Raw genomic sequence first — 23,635 nt, forward strand, 5'->3', positions numbered from 1 at the left:
TACCACAACCCCTGCCCTGCCCCTGGGTAATCACCATTATACTTCCTGATTTTATGAATTTAGTGTTTTTTTTTTTTTCTTAAAGTGAGCTCATTCTGTATTTTTCTTTCTGAGCTTATATTATTTCACTTAACATGTGTCCTTTAGGTTTATCTGTATTGTTGCAAATGGCAGGATCTCCATTTTTAAGGCTGAATAATATTTCTGTGTGTGTGTGTGTGTGTGTATAATGCATTTATTTATTTATATTTATCCAGTCATCCATCATTGAACACTTAAGTTATTTCCATATCTTGGCTGTTATGAATAATGTTGCAGTGAACATGGGAGTACAGATATATGTATGAGGTTGTGGTTTCATTTCTTTTGGATATGTAGTCAGAAGAGGGATTGCTTTGTCAAATGGTAGTTCTATTTTTAATTCCTTTAGTAACTTCTATACTGTTTTCCACAATTGTTGTACCAATGTACATTCCTACTAACAGTATACAAGGGTTCTAGTTTCTCCACACCCTCACCAGTACATTATCTCTCATCATTTTGACAGTAGCCATCCTGACAGGCATGAGATGATATCCTATTGTGGTTTTTATTTGCGTTTCCCTGATTATTGGTGATGTTAAGCATTTTTTCCTTTTTTTCTTCTTCTCCTTCTGGCATTATCATTTTGTATATTATACAACTTATGTTATTATTCCACAGTTCTTGGATATTCTTTTTTCGTTTTTTTTTTTTAATTATTTTTTTGAGAAATTTCTACTGATGTGTTTTCAAGCTTCAGTCTATTTGATTCTTTCCTCCAGCCCACTGATGGGCTCATCAAAGGCATTCTTCATTTTGGTTAAAGTGATTTTGATATCTAGCATTTCCTTGTGATTCTTAGAGTTTCCATCTTTCTCACTACATTATCCATTCTGTTCTTGCATCTTGTCCCATTTTTTCCATTAGAACTCTTAGCATATTATTCATAGTTATTTTACATTTCTGTACCATAATTCCCAAATCTCTGCCATATCTGAGTTTGGTTTTGATGGTTGCTCTGTTTCTTGAAACTGTGTTTGACTTTTAGTATGTTTTCCATTTGTGTGTGTGTGTGTGTGTGTGTGTGTGTGTGTGTGTAAAGCTGACCAGTATGCACCAGGTAGTAAGAAATTAGTTAAATAGTTCTTTTAGTGTGTGATAGTTCTGTTTCTCTGGCTAGGATTTGGGCTTTGTTTACTGTTTATTGTAGTACTAGAGGCTACATTTTTTTTTATCCTCTTGTTTTTGTCTTTCCTATGGTCTTTGAGTAATATGTAGACTTTTTCTTGAGTAAGACTTGAAATGCTTTCTATTATAATACCATGGCATTATACGGAACTCTGTAAATATAGTGGTAATATATGCATGTATGGGGGGTAAGCATCCTGTAAGTCTGTGATTTGCTCTGTTTTTTCAGAGGACCTGTGTCCTTTGCCTGAGACCTTCACAAGTGCTTCTCTTTCTCACTTTACACTGAGAAGGCTAGAGAGGGTTTGAATTTGGTATTTCCCTTCCCCCAGGTCATTGAGGCTCTAGTAAAAATGAAACTTTGTTAAGCTATTTCTCTTGAGGCAGGGTTTCCAAAATACTAGTTTTACTTCAGATGCTCTTGTTGTACTTTGGTTTGGTTTACTTCCAACTGGTTACTTTTCTCCTTCCCTTTGCCAGAAGCACAAGGAGATTTTCCTCCAGTCTTAACCCTGAGAACCTGTTGGGTTTCCTAGACATAAATCTCAAGAAAGTTTGGAAGCCCTCCCCTGCCGCCCAAGAATGTGCCCCATTGCAGTTTTAACGGTGGAGCTTGTCCACCCTGAGCATCTTAGCAATTATAATTTAAATTATCCTGGTAATGGCTCCCATAGCAGGCTTCTGCTCCTGGTAAGTTGTGATTCTCTGTATACACCTATCTGCCTCTACATTTTTGGAAGCTGCAGTTTTCCCAGTAACCTCAATTTTCTGATGGGTCTAAGAAAAGTTGCAGATTTTTTTGTTGTTGTTGATACAGGCCTGACATCTGACAAGTTCCTTAGATGTCAAATAGAAACCAGAAATTGTCTCATATCTTTTTTTTTGTTTGATTATCCCTGTTACTACCTTCTTTTGTGTTTAGTTATTTATAGAGTACCATTTAAATTTCCTTTTCATTTCATTTTATTAATATATTTTAGTTACTTTCTTGGTGGCTAACCTGAGAACTGCAATTAGAATTTCAAACTCATAAGAAGCTAGTTTGAATTGACTCCAACTTAGTTATAATAGTATTCCAAAACTCTGCTCCTGTGAAGGTCACTCCTTCTCTATGTTGTCCCTAATTACATTACTGTATATTGTGTATCTACTAACATAGATTTGTAATTATTGTTTTATTCATTTGTCATTATTATCATATAAAAAGATGAGTGATAAAGAATAGTGACTTTTATATTTATATTTACCTTTTATGTTTACCCAGATGTACTCCTATGTAGTTACTTTTGCCAATATTCTTTTTTTTGTGTGTAGTAACAAGTTACTATCTATTCTTCATCAGCTGTTCATTTTTGGAAGACCTTAGATTCTCCTCCATTTTTGAAAGCTTGTTTTGCCAGATACAGGATTCTTGGTTGAGTGTTTTTATTTCAGTTCTTTAAATATATTATCCCACTGCCTTCTGTCCTCTGTGGTTTTTCATGAAAATCTGATGTTCATCTTATTGTGGACACCTAGTATGCAACAAGTTACTTCTTTCTTGCTGCTTTTAAGATTCTCTTTTATTTTTTAAAAAATGGTTGCCCATTTATTATAAATGATACTACAGAAAATACAGATATGCTGGCAGATGGAAAAGATGCACAGGGCAAGGCATGTGGGAAGGGGCCTGGAGCTTACATGCTCCCTTTGGGCATGCCACCACCCAGTATCTCTGCATGTTTAGCAACCTAGAAGCTCCTGTCTTTGATTTTTGAAAGTTTCATTATAATTTGTCTCACTGTGGGATTCCTTGTGTTTACCCTATGTGGATTCTATTTATCTTGTATGTGTTTTATAAAATTTGGGGAATTTTGGCCATTATTTCTTCAAATACTCTTCTTACCACTTTCTCATTTTTCTCTCCTTCTGCGACTCCCATCATGTATATGGTGGTACACTTGATGTTGTTACACAGATGTCTTAGGTTCTCTTCACTTAAATTTTTTTTCTTTCTTCTCTGACTGGATAATTTCAGTGAACTATCTTCAAGTTCACTAATTCTTTTGCTTGCTCAAATCTGTCATTGAAAATGTTTAGTGAATTCCTCATTTCAGTTGTTACAATTTTCTGCTCCATAATTTTTATTAGATTTTGTTCTGTAACTTATTTTGCTTTATTGATATTCTCTATTTGTGAAGGTGTCATTTTCCTTATTTTCTTTGGTTCTTTGTTCATAATTTTCTTTAGCTCTTTAAGCATATTTAAGATAGCTGATTTAGAGTTTTTGTCTAGCAAGTCCAATGTCTGTTTCCTCAGGGACAATTTCCATTATATTTGTTCTCTGTGAACAGGCCATGCATTCTTGTTTCTTTATATAACTTCTATTTTTTTTAAAACTTTACATTTTAAAATATTTTAATGGATACTTTTGAAATCAGATCCTTCTGCCTGTTCAGTGTATTTGGTTGTTGCTTGTGTGGATTGTAGTTGTTTGTTTTATAATTTTCTTCATCTTTTGTCATGTCCTCTGAAGTCTGTCTTCCATTTACTTGAAATTTTGTTACATATTTAACTTTTGAATTCTTTTTAACCTTTGTGGTCAGCTACTGACTTAACAGATATTTTCTTAAATTCTGTGTTGAAGTCATCATTTGTTGACTTTGCATTCACTTGGTTGTTGTAAACATTTGATCATTTTCTGGAGTTCTGACAAAAGTTGATTCTGGCCATTTTTGTTCATTTTTTTTTCATGTTTCTGTGGAAAGAGGTGGCCAGCAGTTTTCCTCTCTACTATTTTCGCTGGAGTCATTGCTATCTTCTTTATTTTTTAATCTCATAGAAAACTTATCTTACAAAAAGCTAGGTGATTGTATACAGGATGAGGTTAGTCAGCTAGCCTAAAGAGGGGATATGCAAGAAGCTCAGGAAAAGATAGCTGATGCAGACAACATGAGTGTCATGTGGTTTGCCTGATATGGTGGGGATGGATGTAGTGTCTGTTGTCTGTTAACACCATTAATACTGGATTTGGGCTGAACCAGTCTCCTAGATATTTGTTACTTTAGCAATCTTTTATGTATACTGATTCTGAAAAGATAGATTAGAAAATGCCTTGTATTTCTTTTGATTCTATGTTGTGGTTTCTGACAGTTTTGCATTAGTTTCATGAATAGTAGATCTTAATGAATTTTTAAAATTGCCTTAAACTTTTATAAGGATTCAAAAGTAAGAAAATTTTACATCATCATGATGATTCAATCTCATAATCATGTTATGATGCATTGGTAGACTCAGGTCTGCCACCTTCTGAATTACTTTGTGGACAATCCATTCAAAAGCTGTACCTTAGGTGTATAATATTTAAAGGACCTTGCTACAGTTTACTAGTGCTTTTCATAACTCTACGTATGTTTCTTTTTTTTTTCTTTTTTTTTTTCTTTTGAGACAGAGTCTCACTCTGTTGCCGAGGCTGGAGTGCATGGGCATGATCTCAGCTCACTGCAACCTCCGCCTCCTGGGTTCAAGCGATAAAATTTAGAGATTTAACTTTTCTCGGGCCTGGATTTAGATAACTTCATTTTAAAAGGACTTAAGGTAAAAGCAGAATATAAATAAAACCTTTTCTCCCCCAAGTCTGTGACCCTAGTTGGACCTCTGTCTGAAATTAACTGATCTAATATTATAAAATCACTAGGTTGAATTTTGTTGTCTGTAATATTGTATAGTACCTCATAATATCAACTCAGATGGCAAGAGTGAAGTTTCACACCATGTATGGGTTTGGGAAGAATTTGAAAGAGATATGTCGAAACAACAAAATAAAGATTTCCCATTATTCTGGGAATATACTCCACGTATATTCATACTTTTACGATCAATTTTATGATCTTCATATTAATAGTTGTCCATCAGACATATTTTACATGACATACTAGGTAAATATTGGTAATATAGAGTAAGGATCCCTCTTCAAGATTGTATTATGGTAAAAACAATATGCATATAATAATAGTACAACTTATGTAAATACTGTAGAAGAGTTACCAAGTGTTTTATGGGTTCTGAGGAAGTGAAGATGTTATTAAGGAGATGAACAGTTAAGGAGGCCCGTGAAAAATTACTGGTGTTTTGAAAGAATTGTGTGGAAAATGAACAACTTAAAAGTCATGTACACAGGCATCATAGAGCAATATTTGGAGTCGAATAGCGAATGGATAGCACACAAGTAGAGTTATGGGAAAAACAAAATTGTCAAGATCAGTAGTAAATAAATTATAGAGATTTTGGTTGCTGGATTGAAGTATTTGTTTTTAAACATATCCTCATAACTGGAAAGGGTGACAGAAATCACATTATTCAGCCCCTTGTTTTACAAATTAGAGTAGAAACCTCAAATGTTATTTTACATTATACCTATGTTTATTAGTAGACCTCCTATAGAACTCAGGCTAGAAATCAGATTTCTTTCAATGTATTTTTTAAGTCTTGTAGTACAATAGGAACATTTCTCAGATGATCTTGCAGAGACAGTACTCATTTCTACATTGCTAAATTCAATGGGATTTTGTTGATTTTGTTCACTTATGTATCCCAAGCCCCTAGAGTAATTCCTGGCACACAGTAGGCTCCTGGCAATTATTTATTAAATAAATGAATGTGTGTCTGAATGTAAATATTCATCATTTTAGTTACCATGGCCGCTACTAAAATCCAACCTCATTTCCCTTTCCAGTATTGTGATCAGAGTTTATCCTACCTCTATCATTTTGCAGCTAGAGATTAAGAATTGAGATAAATGACACACAGTATATTATATAGAATTAAATACAATATTGAATGAATGCACATAAATGTATACATACCTGTACATATGTATGTTATTAAAATTGAAATAAATCTGTTGCTCAGATTTTACAAAATCAACAGCCCAACATTATCAGGAAAGTTGATTAATTCTTAAGTTCACTGAAGAAATAAGGTTGTCCTGATTTATAGAAAGCAAATTGTTGACTTAGTTTTTTGCTAAAAAGAGTCATTTAGCACTAGGAAAATTGCTTAATATTTTAATGGAAGAGAAATATTAGAATATCATTTCATTTTTCAAAAGCCAATTTAAATATTGTAACAGAATACATTATACCCATGATAAAATATAATATATTTTCTCAGTTTCATCTCTAGACACTGAAAAAGGACCCAAGCCATGTACAGACCATAATTGTGAACCTTCCAAAAGACTATTTAAGGTATGTTATGTGAGGCTGGTAAAAGGAAAAAAAAAGTTAAATGAACATGCCCCATGAGTAAGTAAGCATCCTAGCTATTTATAAAATACATTGAATCCCCACAATTAAGGATTTCAACAATAAAAATAAAACTTTACCCACTAATAAAAGAGTTAATAGAATTTATCTTTATAAAATACTTTCAAATTTAGCCTTTTGTAATGGGTTATATGAAGAATAATGGTTTTTCTATTTGTTTTGCCTTATTTGCTATTGCTAATTAATTTATAACTATTATTCAGATAAAATACTGTCCATGTTACCATTGTCCATCATAAATAACAAGCAAATTTGAACCATCTTTATAATCTATTTTCATATTGCTTTGCTCTATACCCAGCATCTTGTATCTATGCTTAGGATGAAAATGATGCTATATCTTCTAGAAGCAATTTAAATTAGTTGTTTTTTACATTATACTTAACCTATTGTTCATGTTCAATAAATTTGTGACAGTATTTTCCTATGCCTAATTATAATTTACTGACCATAAACACATTGTAAACAGTAATATTTTTAAATATTTGGCATATATAATTATTTACATTATAATGGTTGTAAAGTGTTTCTACTAAAGGTATAAGTATTGTACACAGAGATCGATATCCATTATTTTTGCCTAGTGAAATTGACAAAGGGATTATTTCTTAATTTGTACTCAGTAAGCCTCCTAAAATGTAGTTTAAGTCAGGAATTCCCAACTCCTTGGCTACAGACTGATACCAATCCATGGCCTGTTAGGAACTGGGCCGTATAGCAGGAGGTGAGTGGCAGGCTAGAGAGAAGCTTCACTGTGTTTACAGTCCCCCATCTACATCGCTTGTATTACCACCTGAGATCTGCCTCCTCCTGTCAGATCAGATCAAGCGCAGCATTAGATTCTTATGGGAGTGCAAACCCTGTTGTGAACTGTGCATGTGAGGGATCTAGATTGTGTATTCCTTATGAGAATCTAATGCCTGATGATCTGTCACTGTCTCCTGTCAACCCCAGATGGGACCTTCTAGTTGTAGGAAAACAAGCTCAGAGCTTTCACTGATTTTACATTATGGTGAGTTGTATAATTATTTCATGATTTTTTACAATGTAATGATATAAATAAAGTGCACAATAAATGTAATGCACTTGAGTCATCCTGAAACCATCCCCCGCCTTCCCAGTCTGTGGAAAAATTGTCTTTCATGAAACCGGTCCCTGATGCCATAAAAGGGTGGGAACTGTTGGTCTAAGTCATCAGTTCATATATTATCTTATATTTCCATTTAAAATTTTTTCTTACCTGTCTTCCTTGGGATAGGTTTTCTTCTTTTTTACTCTTGAAATAAGATTTAGGATTTGAGGCACCATGAAGAGAGCACTTAATCTTAATTTTCTTCTCTCAGTTTTTAATATGTGAGTACTGTGTTAAATTTTAGTCAGTTATTACCTAATACATCTTTTACTCTTTACCAGTCTTAAACAGTCACAGACCCTGAGTTAGGATAATTTATTTGGAAATGGGGTTGGAATGTGTGTTCAAGCATAGGGATTAGGAGTAGGGGAAGGAATCTGACCCATTTCATTATTTTCCCTGATGGTGGGCTCACGGTGATAATTGTTGCGCTTTCTTATGTCATTTTTATTTATTCTTTTCTCTTTTACATTCAGGGGGTACATGTGCAGGTTTGTTACATGGGTAAATTCCACATCATTGGGGTTTGGTGTACAAATGATTTTGCCACCCAGATAGTGAGCATAGTACTTGATAGGTTGGTTTTCGAGCCTCCACCTTCCATCCTCAAGTAAGTTCTGGGGTCTGTTGTTCCTCTCTTTGTGTCCATGTATGCTCAGTGTTTAGCTCCCACTTATAAGTGAGAACATGTGGTATTTGGCTTTCTGTTTTCTGCATTAATTTGTTGAGGATAATGGCCTCCAGCTGCATTCATGTTATTGCAAAGGACATGATTTAATTCTTTTTTATGGCTGCATAGTATTCCATGGTGTATAGGTACTACATTTTCTTTATCCTGTCTACCATTGGTGGGCATCTAGGTTGATTCCATGTCTTTGCTATTGTAAATAGTGGCAGTGAACATATACACCCATGTGTCTTTATGGTAGAATGATTTATATTCCTTTGGGTATATGCCCTGTAATGGGATTGTTGGGTCAAATGGTAGTTCTGTTTTCATTTCTTTGTGAAATTTCCAAACTGCTTTCCGCAGTGGCTAAACTAATTTACATTCCCACCAGCAGTATATAAGTGTCCCCTTTTCTCTATAACCTCGCCAACATCAGTTATTTTCTGACTTTTTAATAATAGCCATTCTTACTGGTTTGAGATGCTATCTCATTGTGGTTTTGATTTGTTTTTCTATGATGATTAGTGATGTGGAGCATTTTTTCATATGCTTGTTGGCTCCCTATATGTCTTCTTTTGAGAAATATCTGTTCATGTCCTTTGCCCTTTTGTTAATGGGATTGTTTGTATTTTGCTAGCTGATCTAAGTACCTTATAGATTCTGGATATTAGACCTTTGTTGGATACATAGTTTGCAAAAAATTTCCCCCATTCTGTAGGTTTTGTGTTTACTATGTTGATAGTTCCTTTTGCTGTACAGAAGCTCTGTAATTAGGTCCCATTTGTCTATTTTTGGTTTGGTTGCAATTGCTTTTGGAGACTTCATCATGAAATCTTTGCCAAGGCCTATGTTCAGAATGGTATGTCCTAAACTTTCTGCTAGGGTTTTTAAGAGTTTAAATCTTTAATCCATCATGAGTTGATTTTTATGTATAGTGAAGTGAAGGGATAAGTTTCTATCTTTTCTACTGAAAGGCAATTTTATTGCTGTGCTTTATATAGAAACACAAAATAATTTTTAAAGCTTCCATACGATGAAGCTTCGAGTACAAGAGGTCTGTGGTTTCATTAAGTTCATTTGTTCCTTTTCCTCCCCAAATACCTGCTTTCTGACTTTTCCTGTCCCTTGGAAACTTTTTTTAAATGCAGTATGTTTATCTTTCTTTCTTCTTCAGCATAGAATTTCTTATTTGGCTTGTTACAGCAAAATAAAGAAGAGCTGGTGCTTTTCTGTCTTGATGATAGTATAAGAACAGTATATTGGCATGTAGGAAAAAGAATTCAGAATTTGCAGGCAATGCTATTTTCACAAAAGCACCTTCATTTAAAAATCTGAAAAATTACTTGATGTATTTGTCTCATCGTTGGTCTCATTTGCCTTTCAACGTTAGTACCTTTTCATCTTGTATTAGCATCTTATATATTATTAAATACAATCTTTTGATTTTAGGAAGATTTAAGTAGCTGAAATTGTCTCCAGATTACACTAAGGCCAAATTTACTTTGGCATACTTGTCCCGATGATGTTGTATCTTGCTTTTAAATATTTGTTCTGAATATGTTATATTAGGCCAGACGTGGTGGCTCAAGCCTGTAATACCAGCACTTTGGGAGACCAAGGCGGGTGGATCACCTGATGTCAGGAGTTTGAGACCAGCCTGCCCAACATGGAGAAACCCCATCTCTACTAAAAATAAAAAAAATTAGCTGGGCGTGGTGGTGGGTGCCTGTAATCCCAGCTACTCTTGAGGCTGAGGCAGGAGAATCTCTTGAACCCAGGAGGCGAAGGTTGCAGTGAGCTGAGATCACGCCATTGCACTCCAGCCTGGGCAATAAGAGCGAAACTTCGTCTCAAAAAAAAAAAAAAAATAATAAATAAATAAATAAATAAATATGTTATATTTCTTAAGTGTATCATTTTCGTTCCACTCTTCTCTGTTTTGTCAATCCTTATGCCAGTTCCATACTTTCTTCATTACTTCGTCTGTACAGTGATTCTTTTGTCAGTAGTGTTTTTACATTGATTTTTTGTCAAGGTTGTTCTGGATATTCTAGGTTCCTTTCCTTTCCAAGAAAATTTAGAATCAGCTTGTATGTCAATTTTCTCAAAAAGGACTGCTTTGGTTGGGATTGGAGTTTCCTTATTATCAATTTGGTGAGAAGTGCATTTTAATAAGTATTCAATCTTCCAATACCTGAAAATGCTACATCTCTCTCTCTAGGTTTAAAAAAATAAATATATAGGATTATTTGGAGATGAATAATGTATTGTCTCCTCCTTCAGAGAAGTTCATGGGAAAGTAGGAGAACCAACATGTAGACAAGTTACCTTATGTATGCAATGTGGCAGTTAACTGTAACAGAAATAGGTAAAGGATGATAGGATAATATATAATTGATTAATATTTTTCTAGAAGTCAAAGAAGAAAAACAATGCCACTGCCATATGTAACAGATGGTATTTACTCATTCATCCATTTATTTTAAGTATGTTTGCAAGTTAAGCTATCATAGTGTCATTATATTCAAATAATTGTATAATTACTTGACTTAAGTGTTCAGTTGAAAATCAGACCAAGTGGAGCTTGATTACAACCCAGAAAGTAATCTATTTAGAGTCTTTCATATTGGGATCATCTCTGACATATTTATCACTCTTAAGAAAGATGACTAATATTCCCTAATATTAAAAATAATGATTTTAATTGGGTAAAGTTTATATTGGAAAATTCATAATCCATTTCTTTATCTCTTTACAATGTTATTCATAAAAATTAGTCTTTGAAAGGAGAAATGCCATTGTCTTCTGTTTTTCAAAATAGACTATTATTACCTAGAATTGGAAATAGTATAATAATAAATATAAGAAGACATTTGCTGCTGATGGCTTTACACAGAAATTTTATTTACAATATATTTATATTTGTCTGTGTAATGGTTAACTTCTGTACATGCCAAAAGAACTTCATTACATGTTGTTCTTCATGAGCTCTCCCATGGAAATTATTCTTTACAGTCAGAGAAATGTGATGCCTTTCTTCAGTCACTGTTACATTATGCAGGTTTTTATATTTCTCTTTTTCAGCTTCACACATCAAGTGACATTATAACAACTATACTGTAAAATAATTTAAATAACTATATTATAAAATAATAGAGCTTGGGTTGGAACAGTCTTCTATGTAACAATTTTATCTCTGCAGATTTAAATATATTAATTTGAAAAAATTATCTTCTTTTTGCATTTTTTTAGTGTAAAGGTCTTTTATGTAATTTGGGCTAAATTTATTCCTAAGTTTTTTGTGGTGGGTTTGGATGCTATTTTAAATGGAATATTTAAAAATTCACTTGATAGTTGTTTCAATTTCCAGCAGATATTTTCATATTATCCTTGTATCATGCTACTTTGCTAAATTAACTTGTTAATTATAGTAGTTGTTTTATAGATTACTGAGGTCTATGTAATCTATCATTTCATCTGCAAATAGAGACAGTGTTACTTCATTATTTTTATTTTTGTGCGTTTTATTTATGTATTACATTTTCTCTGAATACCTGTAATCTACAGTACAACATTGAATAGATGTGACAAGAATGGGCATCCTTTTCTTTCTCCTGATCCTAAAAGGGAAAGTACCATTTAGCATGATGTAACCTCTAGGTTTTCATAGATACCTTTTATCAGAATGAGAAAGTTCTCTTCCCTATTTACTGGGAGATTACATTACGAATGGGTGTTACATTTTTCAAATATTTTTTCTGATCTTGTTGAAAACAACTTTTATCTGTATTATATTTGTTAATGTCTTATTAAGGATATATATATATATATCCTTATATAAGATGTTTGATAGAATGCGCTAGTTGAAGATGTTTCTAGATGTTTGATAGAATGCGCTAGTTGAAGCACTGGGTCCTGTAGTGTTCTTTGTGGGTAGGTTTTCAATAAGAAATTATTTCTTAAGTGCATGTAGAGATATTTGGATTTTCCTGTTCATTTTGTTCACTTTTAGTGAGTTGCATGTCTCAAAAATCTCATATATTGAATCAAAATTTTCAGATTTTTCTGGCATGAAATTGCTTCTAATATTACCTTTCTGGTTGTAAGATTTGTAGTGATTATCTCTCTTTTCTGATATGTTGAGTGGTATGTGTTCTCTCTCATTTTCAGTGTTTTTCTAATTTCCTTTTTTTTTTCTTTTTTGAGACAGAATCTCTGTTGCCTAGGCTGGAGTTCAGTGGTGCAACCTTGGCTCACTGCAACTTTTGCCTCCCAGGTTCAAGCAATTCTCCTGCCTCAGCCTTCTGAGTAACTGGGATTACAGGCACACACCACCACGCCCGGCCAATTTTTGTATTTTTTGTAGAGATGGGGTTTCACCATGTTGGTCAGGCTGGTCTTGAACTGCTGACCTTGTGATCTGCCTGCCTTGGCTTCCCAAAGTGCTGGGATTACAGTCATGAGCCACCATGCCCGGTCCCTTCTTTCTTTTTGATTCTTGAGTTAGCTTAATTTCCAGGTTTTGGGAATTTTTCCTAATATCTTATTATTAATTTCTAGTTTAATTCTGTTTTGGTCAAAGACATACTCTATATATTTTAAGTCCTTCTGAATTTATTCAACATGTTATCTAGCCTTGTGGAATATATTATGTACATGTTAAGATACTGTGTAGATGTTAGGCGTCATGTTTTATAATTAACTAAAAGTGGATGATAGTGTTGTTCAGATCATCTTGGTCATGAGTTGGCAAATTTTCCTTGTAAAGGACCACATAGTAAATATTTTAGACTTTGTGGGCAACATGGCTGTCGGTTCACTTTGCTGATTATTTCCTTTGTTGTGCAGAAGCTTTTTAGTTTAATTAGGTCCCATCTGTTTATCTTTGTTTTTGTTGCATTTGCTTTTGCATTCATCATCATGAACTCTTTGACTAAGCCAGTGTCTAGAAGAGTTTTCCAATGTTATCTTGTAGAATTTTTATGGTTTCAGGTCTTAGATGTCAGTTTTCGATCCATCTTGAGTTGATTTTTGTATCAGGTGAGAGATGAGGATCCAGTTTCATTCTGCTACATGTGACTTGCCAATTATCCCAGCACCATTTGTTGAATAGGGTGTCTTTCCTCACTTTATGTTTTTGTTTGCCTTGTTGATGATCAGTTGGCTATAAGTATTTGGCTTTATTTCTGGGTTCTGTATTCTGTTCCATTGGTCTACATGCCAGTTTTTATACAGTACTATGCTGTTTTGGCAACTGTAGTTTGTAGTATAGTTTGAAGTCTGGTAATGTGATGACTCCAGATTTTTTTTTTTTTTTTTTTTTTTTTTCTTCTTAGTCTTGCTTTGGCTATGTGGGACCTTTTTTGGTTCCATATAAATTTTAGGATTTTTTTTTTCTGGTTCGCTGAAGAATGATGATGGTATTTTGATGGGAATTGCATTGAATTTATAGGTTGTTCTTGGTAAGATGGTCATTTTGACAATATTGATTCTACTCATCCATGAGCATGGATGTGTTTCCATTTGTTAGTGTCATCTGTGATTTCTTTCAGCAGTGTTTTATAGTTTTTCCTGTAGAGATCTTTCACTTCCTTTGTTAGGTATATTCCTAAGCATTTTACTTTTATAGTAGTTGTTATAAAAGGAGTTGAGTCCATGATTTGATTCTCAGTTTGGTTGCTGGTGGTGTACAGCAGTGCAACTAATTCGTGTACATTGGTTTTTATGTTTTACATTTCCCGTCAAAGATGTGATAATTTTTTAGTAATTTTCTATAAGGTATGAAATTTAAGCTAAAGAATATTTTATTTTATTTTATTTTATTTTATTTTATTTTTTGCCTATAGATGTCCAGTTGCTCCGAAATCAGTTGTTCAAATGCTGTCTTTTCTCCATTGAGTAGCTTTTGTACCTTTGTTAAAATACAGTTGAGCATATTTGTGTGGGACTATTTTTGGGTTATTCTGTTTCATTGTTCTATGTGCTTATGTGTCTTCTAATATCACATGGTCTTGACTACTGTAGCTATCTAGTAAGACTTACTAATGGTAGCGTTATTCTTCCCACTGTTTTCTTGTCAAGATTGTTTTAGCTATTTTAGGGTCATACCTTTCTGTATACATTTTGAATAAGCTTGTATATGTGTACAAAAATCATTTTGGGATTTTGATAGGGATTGTGTTAAATCTATATATAATTTTGGGGAAAACTTACATTTTTACTATATTGAGTCTTCCTGTCCATGATTATGATATGTCTCTACATCTTCTTAGACCTGCTATTTCCTGTATCAGTATTTTGTAATTTTCAGTATACAGATCTTATATGTGTTTTAGTAAGTTTGTATATAATTATTTCCTTTTCTTTGGAGTTATTTTGAAGAATGTTATGTTTTAATTTGGATTTTCAAATGTTCATTATTAGTGTGTTCAAATGCAATTGATTTTTATGTGTTGATATAGTTTCCTGTAAACTTGATGTATTCAGTTATTCTAGACTTTTTTCGTTTTGTTTTGTTTTGCTTTGTTTTACATTCTTTGGGATTTCCTATCACAATTACGTCAGCTGCAAACTGAGATAGTTTTATTGTTTCCTCTATGTTTTATTAATAGGGAGTAAGTCTCATTTGTGAGATGTTTAGGGATGGTTCTAACATGACCACAGAAATTGTATTCAGAGAGATATATGAAATTAAAGGATTTTTAATACTCACCAGCCCTAGAAATGGGGGCATGGCACAGCAAGCAGGAGGTCTTGTGGTAGGAGCTTTCAGAGAGTAAGTACAACCAAGCAGGTGGGGAGCTTGCTGGGGTAAGTGGGGTGCAGAATGAGAGACAGGACTAGAGAACCATTGGGCAAATGCCTTAATCAGGGGACAGCAAGAAGGTGAACTTGTGGTAGGTTCATTGTTGGACCTAGCTACCTGGGTGGGGTGCTCACAGTCTGTTTGAGGGGATGTTGAAGTATCAGGAGAGTATTAAGTTTTAAGAATTTACAAAACATACCCAATTAGTATGTGCCTTTTTTTTTTTTTTTTTTTTTTTGAGACAGAGTCTTGCTGTCGCCCAGACTGGAGTGCAGTGGTTCTCAGCTCACTGCAACCTCTGCCTAGCAGGTTCAAGTGATGATCCCGCCTCAGCCTCCCAAGCAGCTAGGATTACAGACACATGCCACCACACCTGGATAATTTTTTTGTATTTTTAGTAATGACGGAGTTTCACCATGTTGGCCAGGCTGGTCTCGAACTCCTGACCTCAAGTGATCCACCTGGCTTGGCCTCCCAAAGTACTGAGATTATAGGCATGAGCCACTAGTGCCTGGCCCAGTATGTGTCTTCATTTACTCTTTTGCTTATTGCAAAATGAGCACTGTGCCCGGCCCAGTATGTGTCTTTATTTACTCTTTCGCTTATTGCAGTGGCTAAAACATCCAGTACTGTGCTTAATGAAAGTGGTGAGGGTGGACATCTTTTCCTTGTTCTCCAGCGATGGGGAAAGCATTCATCTTTTCACCATATTGTTTATAGATGCTTTTTAGAAATCATTTTGACCATGTATACAAGGACTTATTTCTGGTTTCTGTATTCTGTTCCATCGGTTTGTTTGACTGTCTTTATGCCAGTACCACACTGTTTTCATTACTGTAACTTTGTAATAAGTTTTGAAATCGTGGTGTGAGTCTTTCAACTTTTCTGTTCTTTTTCAAGATTGTGGGGCAAGTAAGGGTCTCATGAGATTTCATATGAATTTGAGTTTTTCTATTTCTGCAAAAAAAAAAAAAATTGACATTGGGATTTTCATAGGGATTGTATTAAATCCATAAATAGCTTTGGGTTGTATTAACATCTTAAATGTGTTAATGCATGAAAGTGTGACATCTTTTCCTTTATTTGTATCATTTTAAGTATTTTTCAGCAACATTTTCTAATTTTCAGCATACAAGTTTTTCATATCCTTGGTTAAATGTTTTAACTAAGTGTTTTATTCGTTTTTGATGCTATTGTAAGTGGAATTGTTTTCTTAATTTCCTTTTGATATAGTTTGTTTTTAATATATAGGAAAACAACTGATATTTGCATGTTGATTTACTGTCCTGCAAGTTTGCAGAAATCTTTTATTGCAGTGCTTTTGTATTTTTTGGTGTGGAATCTTACAAATTTTCTGTATGTAAGATCATGTCATCTGTAAACAGAGATAGTTTTATTTTTTCCTATATAGTTTGGATTTATTTTATTTCATTTTCTTGCCTAATTGCTGTTCCTAGGAGTCCTGGTGCTGTTTTGAAAATAAGAGGCAAAATCAGTCATCTTCGTCCTATTTGTAATCTTAGTGGGAAAGCTTTTAGTCTTTCAATATTGAGTATGATGTTAGTGGTGGACTTTCGTTATATGGCCTTTATTATGTTGAAGTAGTTTTCTTTTATTCTGAAGTTTTTTAGTGTTTATTATGAAAGTGCATTAATTTTTTAAAAATACCTTTTCTACATCAGTTGAAAAAATATATGTTTTTTTCCTTCATTCTGTTGTGATGTACTACATTGATTGATTTTTGTATGTTGAAACATCTTAACATTTCAGCAATAATCATTCTTGGTCATGGTGTATAATAATTATTTTAATGTGCTGTTGGATTCTGCTTTGTTGAGAATTTTCTATCTCAGTATTCCTCAGGGATATTCATTCGTGGTTTTCTTTTCATGTAGTCTTTTTCTTGCCTTGGATTAGGGCAGTATTGGCCTCATAGAATGAGTCTAGAGGTTTCCGTCTTCTGCAATTTTTGAGAGTTTAGGAAGATTGGTTTTAATTCTTCTCTAAATGATCAGTGACTTTACTACCAATAAAGCCATCTGGTTCAGGGCTTTTCTTTGTTGGAAAGTTTTTGGTTACTGATTCAATTTCCTTACTAGTTACAGGTCTACTCAGGCTTTCTGTTTCTTCATGATGCAGCCTTTGTAGGTTGTATGTTTCTAGGACTTTGTCCATTTCATCTAGGTTATCCAATTTGTTGACATACATTTTCTCTCAGTCCATTTGGAATGCTATAAAAATACCTTAGAAAGGGTAACTTACAAATAATAGAAATTTTATTTATCATAGTTCTGGAGACTAGAAATGCCAAGCTCAAGGCTTCAGTAGATTTAGTATCTTGTGAAGGCTCACTGTCTGTTTTATAGGTGGTGCTTTCTGTTGGTTGGTTCTCACATAGCAGAAGGAAGAACAGCTCCCTTCTTCCTCTTTTATTAGGGCACTAATCCCATTCATGAGGGCCCTGCTCTCATGACTTAATCACCTCCCAAAGGCCCTACCTTGGCATTTAAGTTTCAACATACAAAGTTTTGCAGGACACATTCAGACCATAGTGCAATTGTTTATATTATTTTATTTTTTTACTTTCTATAAAATGGGTTGTACTTCCTTCATTTTCAGTTCTGATTTTAGTTTTTTCTCCCTTTTTCTTAGGTAATTGAGCTAAATGTTTGTCAGTTTTGTTGATCTTTTCAAAGAAGCAATTCTTGTTTTGGTTAGTTTTCTGTCTTTTTCTATCTTCTATTTTGTTTATCTCTGCTCTAATCTTTTAAATTATTTTCCTTTTGCTATATGTAGGTGTAAATTGTTCTTTTTCTAAGTATTTAGGTTGTAAAGGTAGGTTATTGATTTGAAATGTTTATTCCTTGTGTAAGCATTTATAGTTATAAGTTTCCTTCTAAACATTGCTTTAACTGAATCCCATAAATTTCCCTTGTGCTTTCTTCTCTGACCCTTTCATGTTTAGGGATATCTTGTGTAATCAATATATGTGGATTTTCCAGTATTTAATTTAATAATATTAAATTAGAAATGGAAAATTGATTGGAAAAGATACTTTGTATTATTTCAACCTTTTATATTATAAATATTTGTTTTGTGGTTTTACATATGGTCTACCCTGGAGAATGTTCCATGTGCACTGTAGGAAAAAACAGTATTTTGTCATACTGGGTGGAGTGTTCTGTGCATCTTTTAGGACCAGTTGGTCTATGGTGTTGTTCAGATTCTCTGTATGTACTGATCTTCTTTTCAGTTGTTCTGTCCATTGTTAAAAGTTGGGTATTTTTGTTGTGTATTTCTCTCTTCAATTCTGTCCGTGTTTGTTCCATATCTTTAGGTGTTCTCATGTTTGGTGTTTATATATTTATGATTATTATAGCTTGTTGTTGAATTGGCCCTTTCATCGTTATATAATGCTGTGTCTCCTGTAACCATTTTTGACTTGTCTGTTTTTTTCTGATATTAGTATGCTCTTTTTTGGATACTATTTTCCAAGGAATATCTTTTTCCATCCTCTCACTTCAACCTATATGTATTTTTAAATCTAAAGTGAATTTCTTACAGAAAGCATGTAGCTAGAACCTGATATTAATGTAGGCAAAACACATACACACACACACACATACACACACATTGTTATGAAGTTTAACTGATTTATATTTAATGTAATTACTATTAGGGAAGAACTTACTATTGACATTTTGGGGGTTTTTTGTATGTCTTAGAGCTTTTTTACCCCTCTTTTCCTCCCTTACTGTCTTCCTTTTTGTGTAGTTGATCTCCCATAGTGCCATGCTTTGTTTCCCTTCTCATTTCCTTTTGTGTATATTGTATAGATATTGTATTTGTGATTGCCTGGGGCATTAGATAGAACATCTTAAAGTTATAACTATCCATTTTAAACTGATAACAACTTAATGTCAGTCACATGCAAAATCTATGCTCCTTTACAGCTCTGCACCCTCCCATTATATTTTGATGTCACAAATTACAATTTCATATTCTGTGTGCCAATTAATATACATTTATGCTTTTGGTTTTTAAATCTTTTAAGAGTGAAAAATTGACTTACAAACCAAAATTTCAACAATGCAGGGTTTTATATTTTTCTGCATATTTTTGTTTACAGAATTTCTTTATATTTTTGTAAGACTTTGATTTATTCTTTAGAGACCTTTCATTCCAAGTAGACACACTCTGCTGGTGGTAATGAACTTCCTCAGTTGTTTATCTGAGAATACTCTGATTTCTCCTTCATTCTTTGAAGGACAGTTTTGTTATATATGTATAATTTACAGTTGACAGCATTTAAATTTTTGTTTTAGCACTTGAAATATATCATCCTACTGTCTTCTGGCCTCCATGGTTTCACTAAGAAATCAGTCACTGATCTTACAGAGTTTCTCTTATATATGACAAGTCAGGTTTCTCTTGCCTTTTTTTTTTTCAATGATTCAGTTGTTTTCTTTGACAGTTTAATGATAACTTCTGCTTATATCGTATTTTTAAATTATTCCTACTTAGCATTCACTGAGCTGTATGTATTTGTGTGGCCATTTCTGCCTGTATAAATTCGGAAAATTGTGAGCCATTATTTGTTTAAATAAACTCTCTGCCCTTTTCTCTCTCTTCACCTTGGATTCCCATAATGCTTATGCTGATCAACTTGATATGGTATCTCACATATCGCTTAGGTTCTATTCATATTTCTTCATTTTTTCTTCTTTTTCCTCCACAGATGCTAATTTCAAATGACCTATTTTCAAGTTGACTGATTGTTTCTTCTGCCTCATTGGTTCTGCTGTTGAATCTCTGTAGCAATTAATTTTTCACTTCAGTTATTGTACTTGTAACCTCCAGAATTTCTGTTTGGTTTTATTATTTCTGTTTATTTGTAGATTGTGTTAGGGTTTTCTGGAGGGACAGAACCAATAGGATATATGTGTATATAATAGGAAGTTTATTTATTAGGGAAGATTGGCTCACAGAATTACAAGGCAAAATCCAATGGAAGGCTCTCTGCAAGCTGGGGAAAGACAGAAGCCAGTAGTGGCTCAGTCCTATTATGAAAGACTCAAAACCAGGGAGGCCAACAATGTAGCCCTCAGTCCGAGGCCAAAGGCCTGAGAGCTTCTGGAAGACTGCTGTTGCAGGTTCCAGTCCCTGAGTCCAAAGGCTGATAAACCTGGAGTTCGACAGGAGGAAAGGAGGCAAGCATCTGGCATGGGAAGAAAAAGAGAGCTAGAGGACTCAGCAAGCAAACTTATCCCACTTTCTTCCACCTGCTTTGTTCTAGCTGTGGTGGCAGCTGAACAAAGTGTCCACTCACTTTGAGGATAGGTCTTCCTCTCCAGGTCGCCTGACTCATATGTCAGTCTCTGCTGGCAACACCCTCACAGACACACCCAGAAAAATGCTTCACCAGCCATCTGGGCATCCCTCAATGCAGACATGCTCATGTTGTTATTATTATTCTAATTTTGTTCATAAACTGCTTTCCTGATTTTGTTCATCTATCCATGTTCTCTTTTATGTAATTAAGCATATTTAGGGAAATTTGTAAAAATTATTTATCAATTCAGTAAGAGATGTGTGTTTTTTAGGGCTGGTTTCTGAAGATTTATTTTTATCTTTGGAATGTGCAATTTTTTTTCCTGTTTCTTTATATACTTTGTAAGCATTTCTTGAAATTTGAGTGTTTAACAAATAGCCACTTTTCCTTGTCTCTGTGGACTGGCTTAGTGCAGGAGAAGTACTTCCCCAGTTACTCCATTATATGACTTCTGGGTCCCTTCAGACTTTTTCTGCAGTTCTAGCATACCACATCACCTGCCTTTGCTGTCAGTGGCCTCCCATCTGCTATCCAAACTATGCCACTGTTTCTATCAACTCTCCAGGTCAGGTGAGACAGAAATTAGTCTCTCAAGTAGTTCCCCAGACCTAGAATGCTATAAGCACATTCCACACCTTTTCTTCTCTCCCTAGGTGGGAATGAAGAATTGGGCATCCTCACATCAACTGCACTGTGCTGTGCCACTGGAGGTGAGGTGGGATAGTCCGAGCTAGAGTGAGCAAAATGTAATGACGTTTTCTACTCTTCTAATTGCAGCTCTTTCTTGGTCAAGCATTAAAGTTAGGTTCTACAGCTTCTTAGCTGGTTTCTAGAGTTCTTACAAAGCCACTTTAATCCATGTATTATTGTTTATTCAGGGTTTCCATGGGGGGAAAAGGACATGAAACTTCCTAGTCTGCCGTCTTATCGATGTTACTTCATGTGGAATTTTTATTTCATTTTCAAATCAAATTAGAATCCAGAAGAATCAACTCATAATAATTCTATATTAACAGTATATTTGTGTACTTCCTATACCATTCTCAGTGCTGGTATGTCTTTTAGGGTTTTTCCTCCAAAACAAGTAGGGAATTATTAGCAAATTGTGTCTGTAAAATAATTTGTGTTTTAGCTTGGGAATAACACATTGCATTTTTGCATGGATGAGAACATACAGTAACTTTTAACCTTAGTTTCAGATTTTTTGGTAACATATCAATTATTTTATCAATGAATGTTTTATCCCAAATATTATGATTTTTACCTTGCTGGGTGCTGGGAATTTTGATATTCTTATAAATGTTCCTGAGCTTTGTTCTGGAATACAAGTTATTTGGAAAACAGCTTGATTCATTCAAGTATTGCTTTTATGACTTCTAAAGTAGGATCTGAGCAGTGTGTTTAGGCTAGATCTAATTATTCCTTACTTCTAAGACAAGACCTTTATGCTTTAGAAGTCCTGTGAATTTTCAGCTTTTCTATTCTGGGTGCTATTAAGAAGTAGCATTTCTGACCTGGTATGATTTTCAGATACTTTATCCTTCTGGGTAGTTCTTTTAAGGTCTTGGGAAGATTCTGTACATATGCTGATGAATACTCAGCTAAATACATGAGGATGAGCTGGGTGTGGTGGCTCATAACTGTAATCTTAGCACTTTGGGGAGGTTGAGCAGGGGAGTCGCTTGAGCCCAGGAGTTCACGACTAGCCTGGGAAACGTAATGAGACCCTGTCTGATATGATTTGGCTGTGTTCCCACCCACATCTCACCTTGAATTGTAATAATCTCCACATGTCAAGGGCAGGGCCAGGTGGGGATAATTGGCTCATGGGGGCAGTATTTCCCATACTGTTCTCATGGTAGTGAATAAGTCTCATGAGATTTGATGGTTTTATAAGTGAGAGTTCTCCTGCACAAGCTCTCTTGCCTGCTGCCATGTAAGATGTAACTTTGCTCCTCATTTGCCTTCCATCATGATTGTGAGGACCCCCACCCATGTGGAACTGTGAGTCCATTAAACCTCTTTCCTTTATAAATTACCCAGTCTCAGGCATGTCATTATTAGCAGTGTGAGAACAGACTAATACACGCATGTCATTATTAGCAGTATGAGAACAGACTAATACACTGTCTCTACAAAAAATTAAAAATTAGCCACGTATGGTAGTGTGTGTGCCTGTAGCCCCAGCTATTTAGGAGGCTGCCTTGGTTGTGCCACTGCATTGCAGCCTGGGTGACAGAGCAAGACCTATCTAAAAAAATACATGCATACATTCATATAAAATAAGTATTAATACTTGAGGATAACCCTCACAGTTCTGAGGACTCACTCTATGCAGCTGTCTCTTTTTTTTTTTTTTTTACATTTTACTACTAACAATAGTCATGTTGGCATATTCCCAGATTCTAATTTCCATCTTTTCAAGTCAGGGGTCCTCCTGGGTTTCCCATCATTACCACAGCTAAAACTTGTTCAAGGTAGCAAGGTAAAGTATTCAGACACCTGACCTTATTTGTTTTGTGCTCTTAAGGAATGGATTATTCTCTTTCATTGCAAGATGCCCAGTGTCTGTCTTGCAAACTGTTGTTTCATATATTTTGTCTGTTTTTTGTTTATATCAAGTGGCAGTCCCTGTTACTAATTATTGGCCAGAGGCAGACGTTCTCAGTAATTTTATGTTCCTTGCATTACCAGATACAAAAAAGAGGAACAGGTTTTCTTTTTTCCCCCACCTATATGTGTAACAAATGAAAAACTGATGGGAGTGGAAAGAATAAGGAAAAGGTGTTCAATTATTTCTGCCTTAAATTGTTTAAAGTTTTTGTCTCCAAGCATTAAAAAGCCTCCAGGAGAAAATTTTAGGTTTCTATCATAGCAAATACTGTACAATTCATAAGGTGAGATTCTTTGAAGTCTCTGATTTTATCATGGTAAAATTTTGTAGAACTTCCCCAGAAGTTTCAGTTCTTCACTTTTGCACAATAAGATGAAAGATTAGTTTATTAGTTTTTATTAGATTTATTGATAAGACATTTTATGTGTCAGAGAGTGAGAAATAAATCTGATTAAAATTTGGGGACCTTCTACCTCAGTGAAATTTCTAGGGGTTCAGTGGTATGAGGCCTCTTGAGATAATACAGGGCAAAGGGTATGTTGTTGCATCTGGGTCCTCCTTCAATCA

At 34.4% G+C, this 23,635-nt stretch overlaps 1 protein-coding gene across 2 annotated transcripts in view; it reads left to right on the forward strand.

Moving 5' to 3' along the window:
* ZPBP (zona pellucida binding protein) overlaps window positions 1-23,635 on the forward strand; it is a 148,015-nt gene that overhangs the window by 68,210 nt on the left and 56,170 nt on the right. For both annotated transcript variants that reach the window (XM_012002122.1, XM_012002123.1), the window contains exon 6: window positions 6,361-6,437. In XM_012002122.1, the coding sequence (XP_011857512.1) occupies window positions 6,361-6,437 (77 nt within the window). The remainder of the gene's footprint in view (window positions 1-6,360; window positions 6,438-23,635) is intronic.

This window comes from Mandrillus leucophaeus, unplaced genomic scaffold, assembly GCF_000951045.1.
Source record: "Mandrillus leucophaeus isolate KB7577 unplaced genomic scaffold, Mleu.le_1.0 Scaffold678, whole genome shotgun sequence".
Lineage (NCBI taxonomy): Eukaryota > Metazoa > Chordata > Mammalia > Primates > Cercopithecidae > Mandrillus > Mandrillus leucophaeus.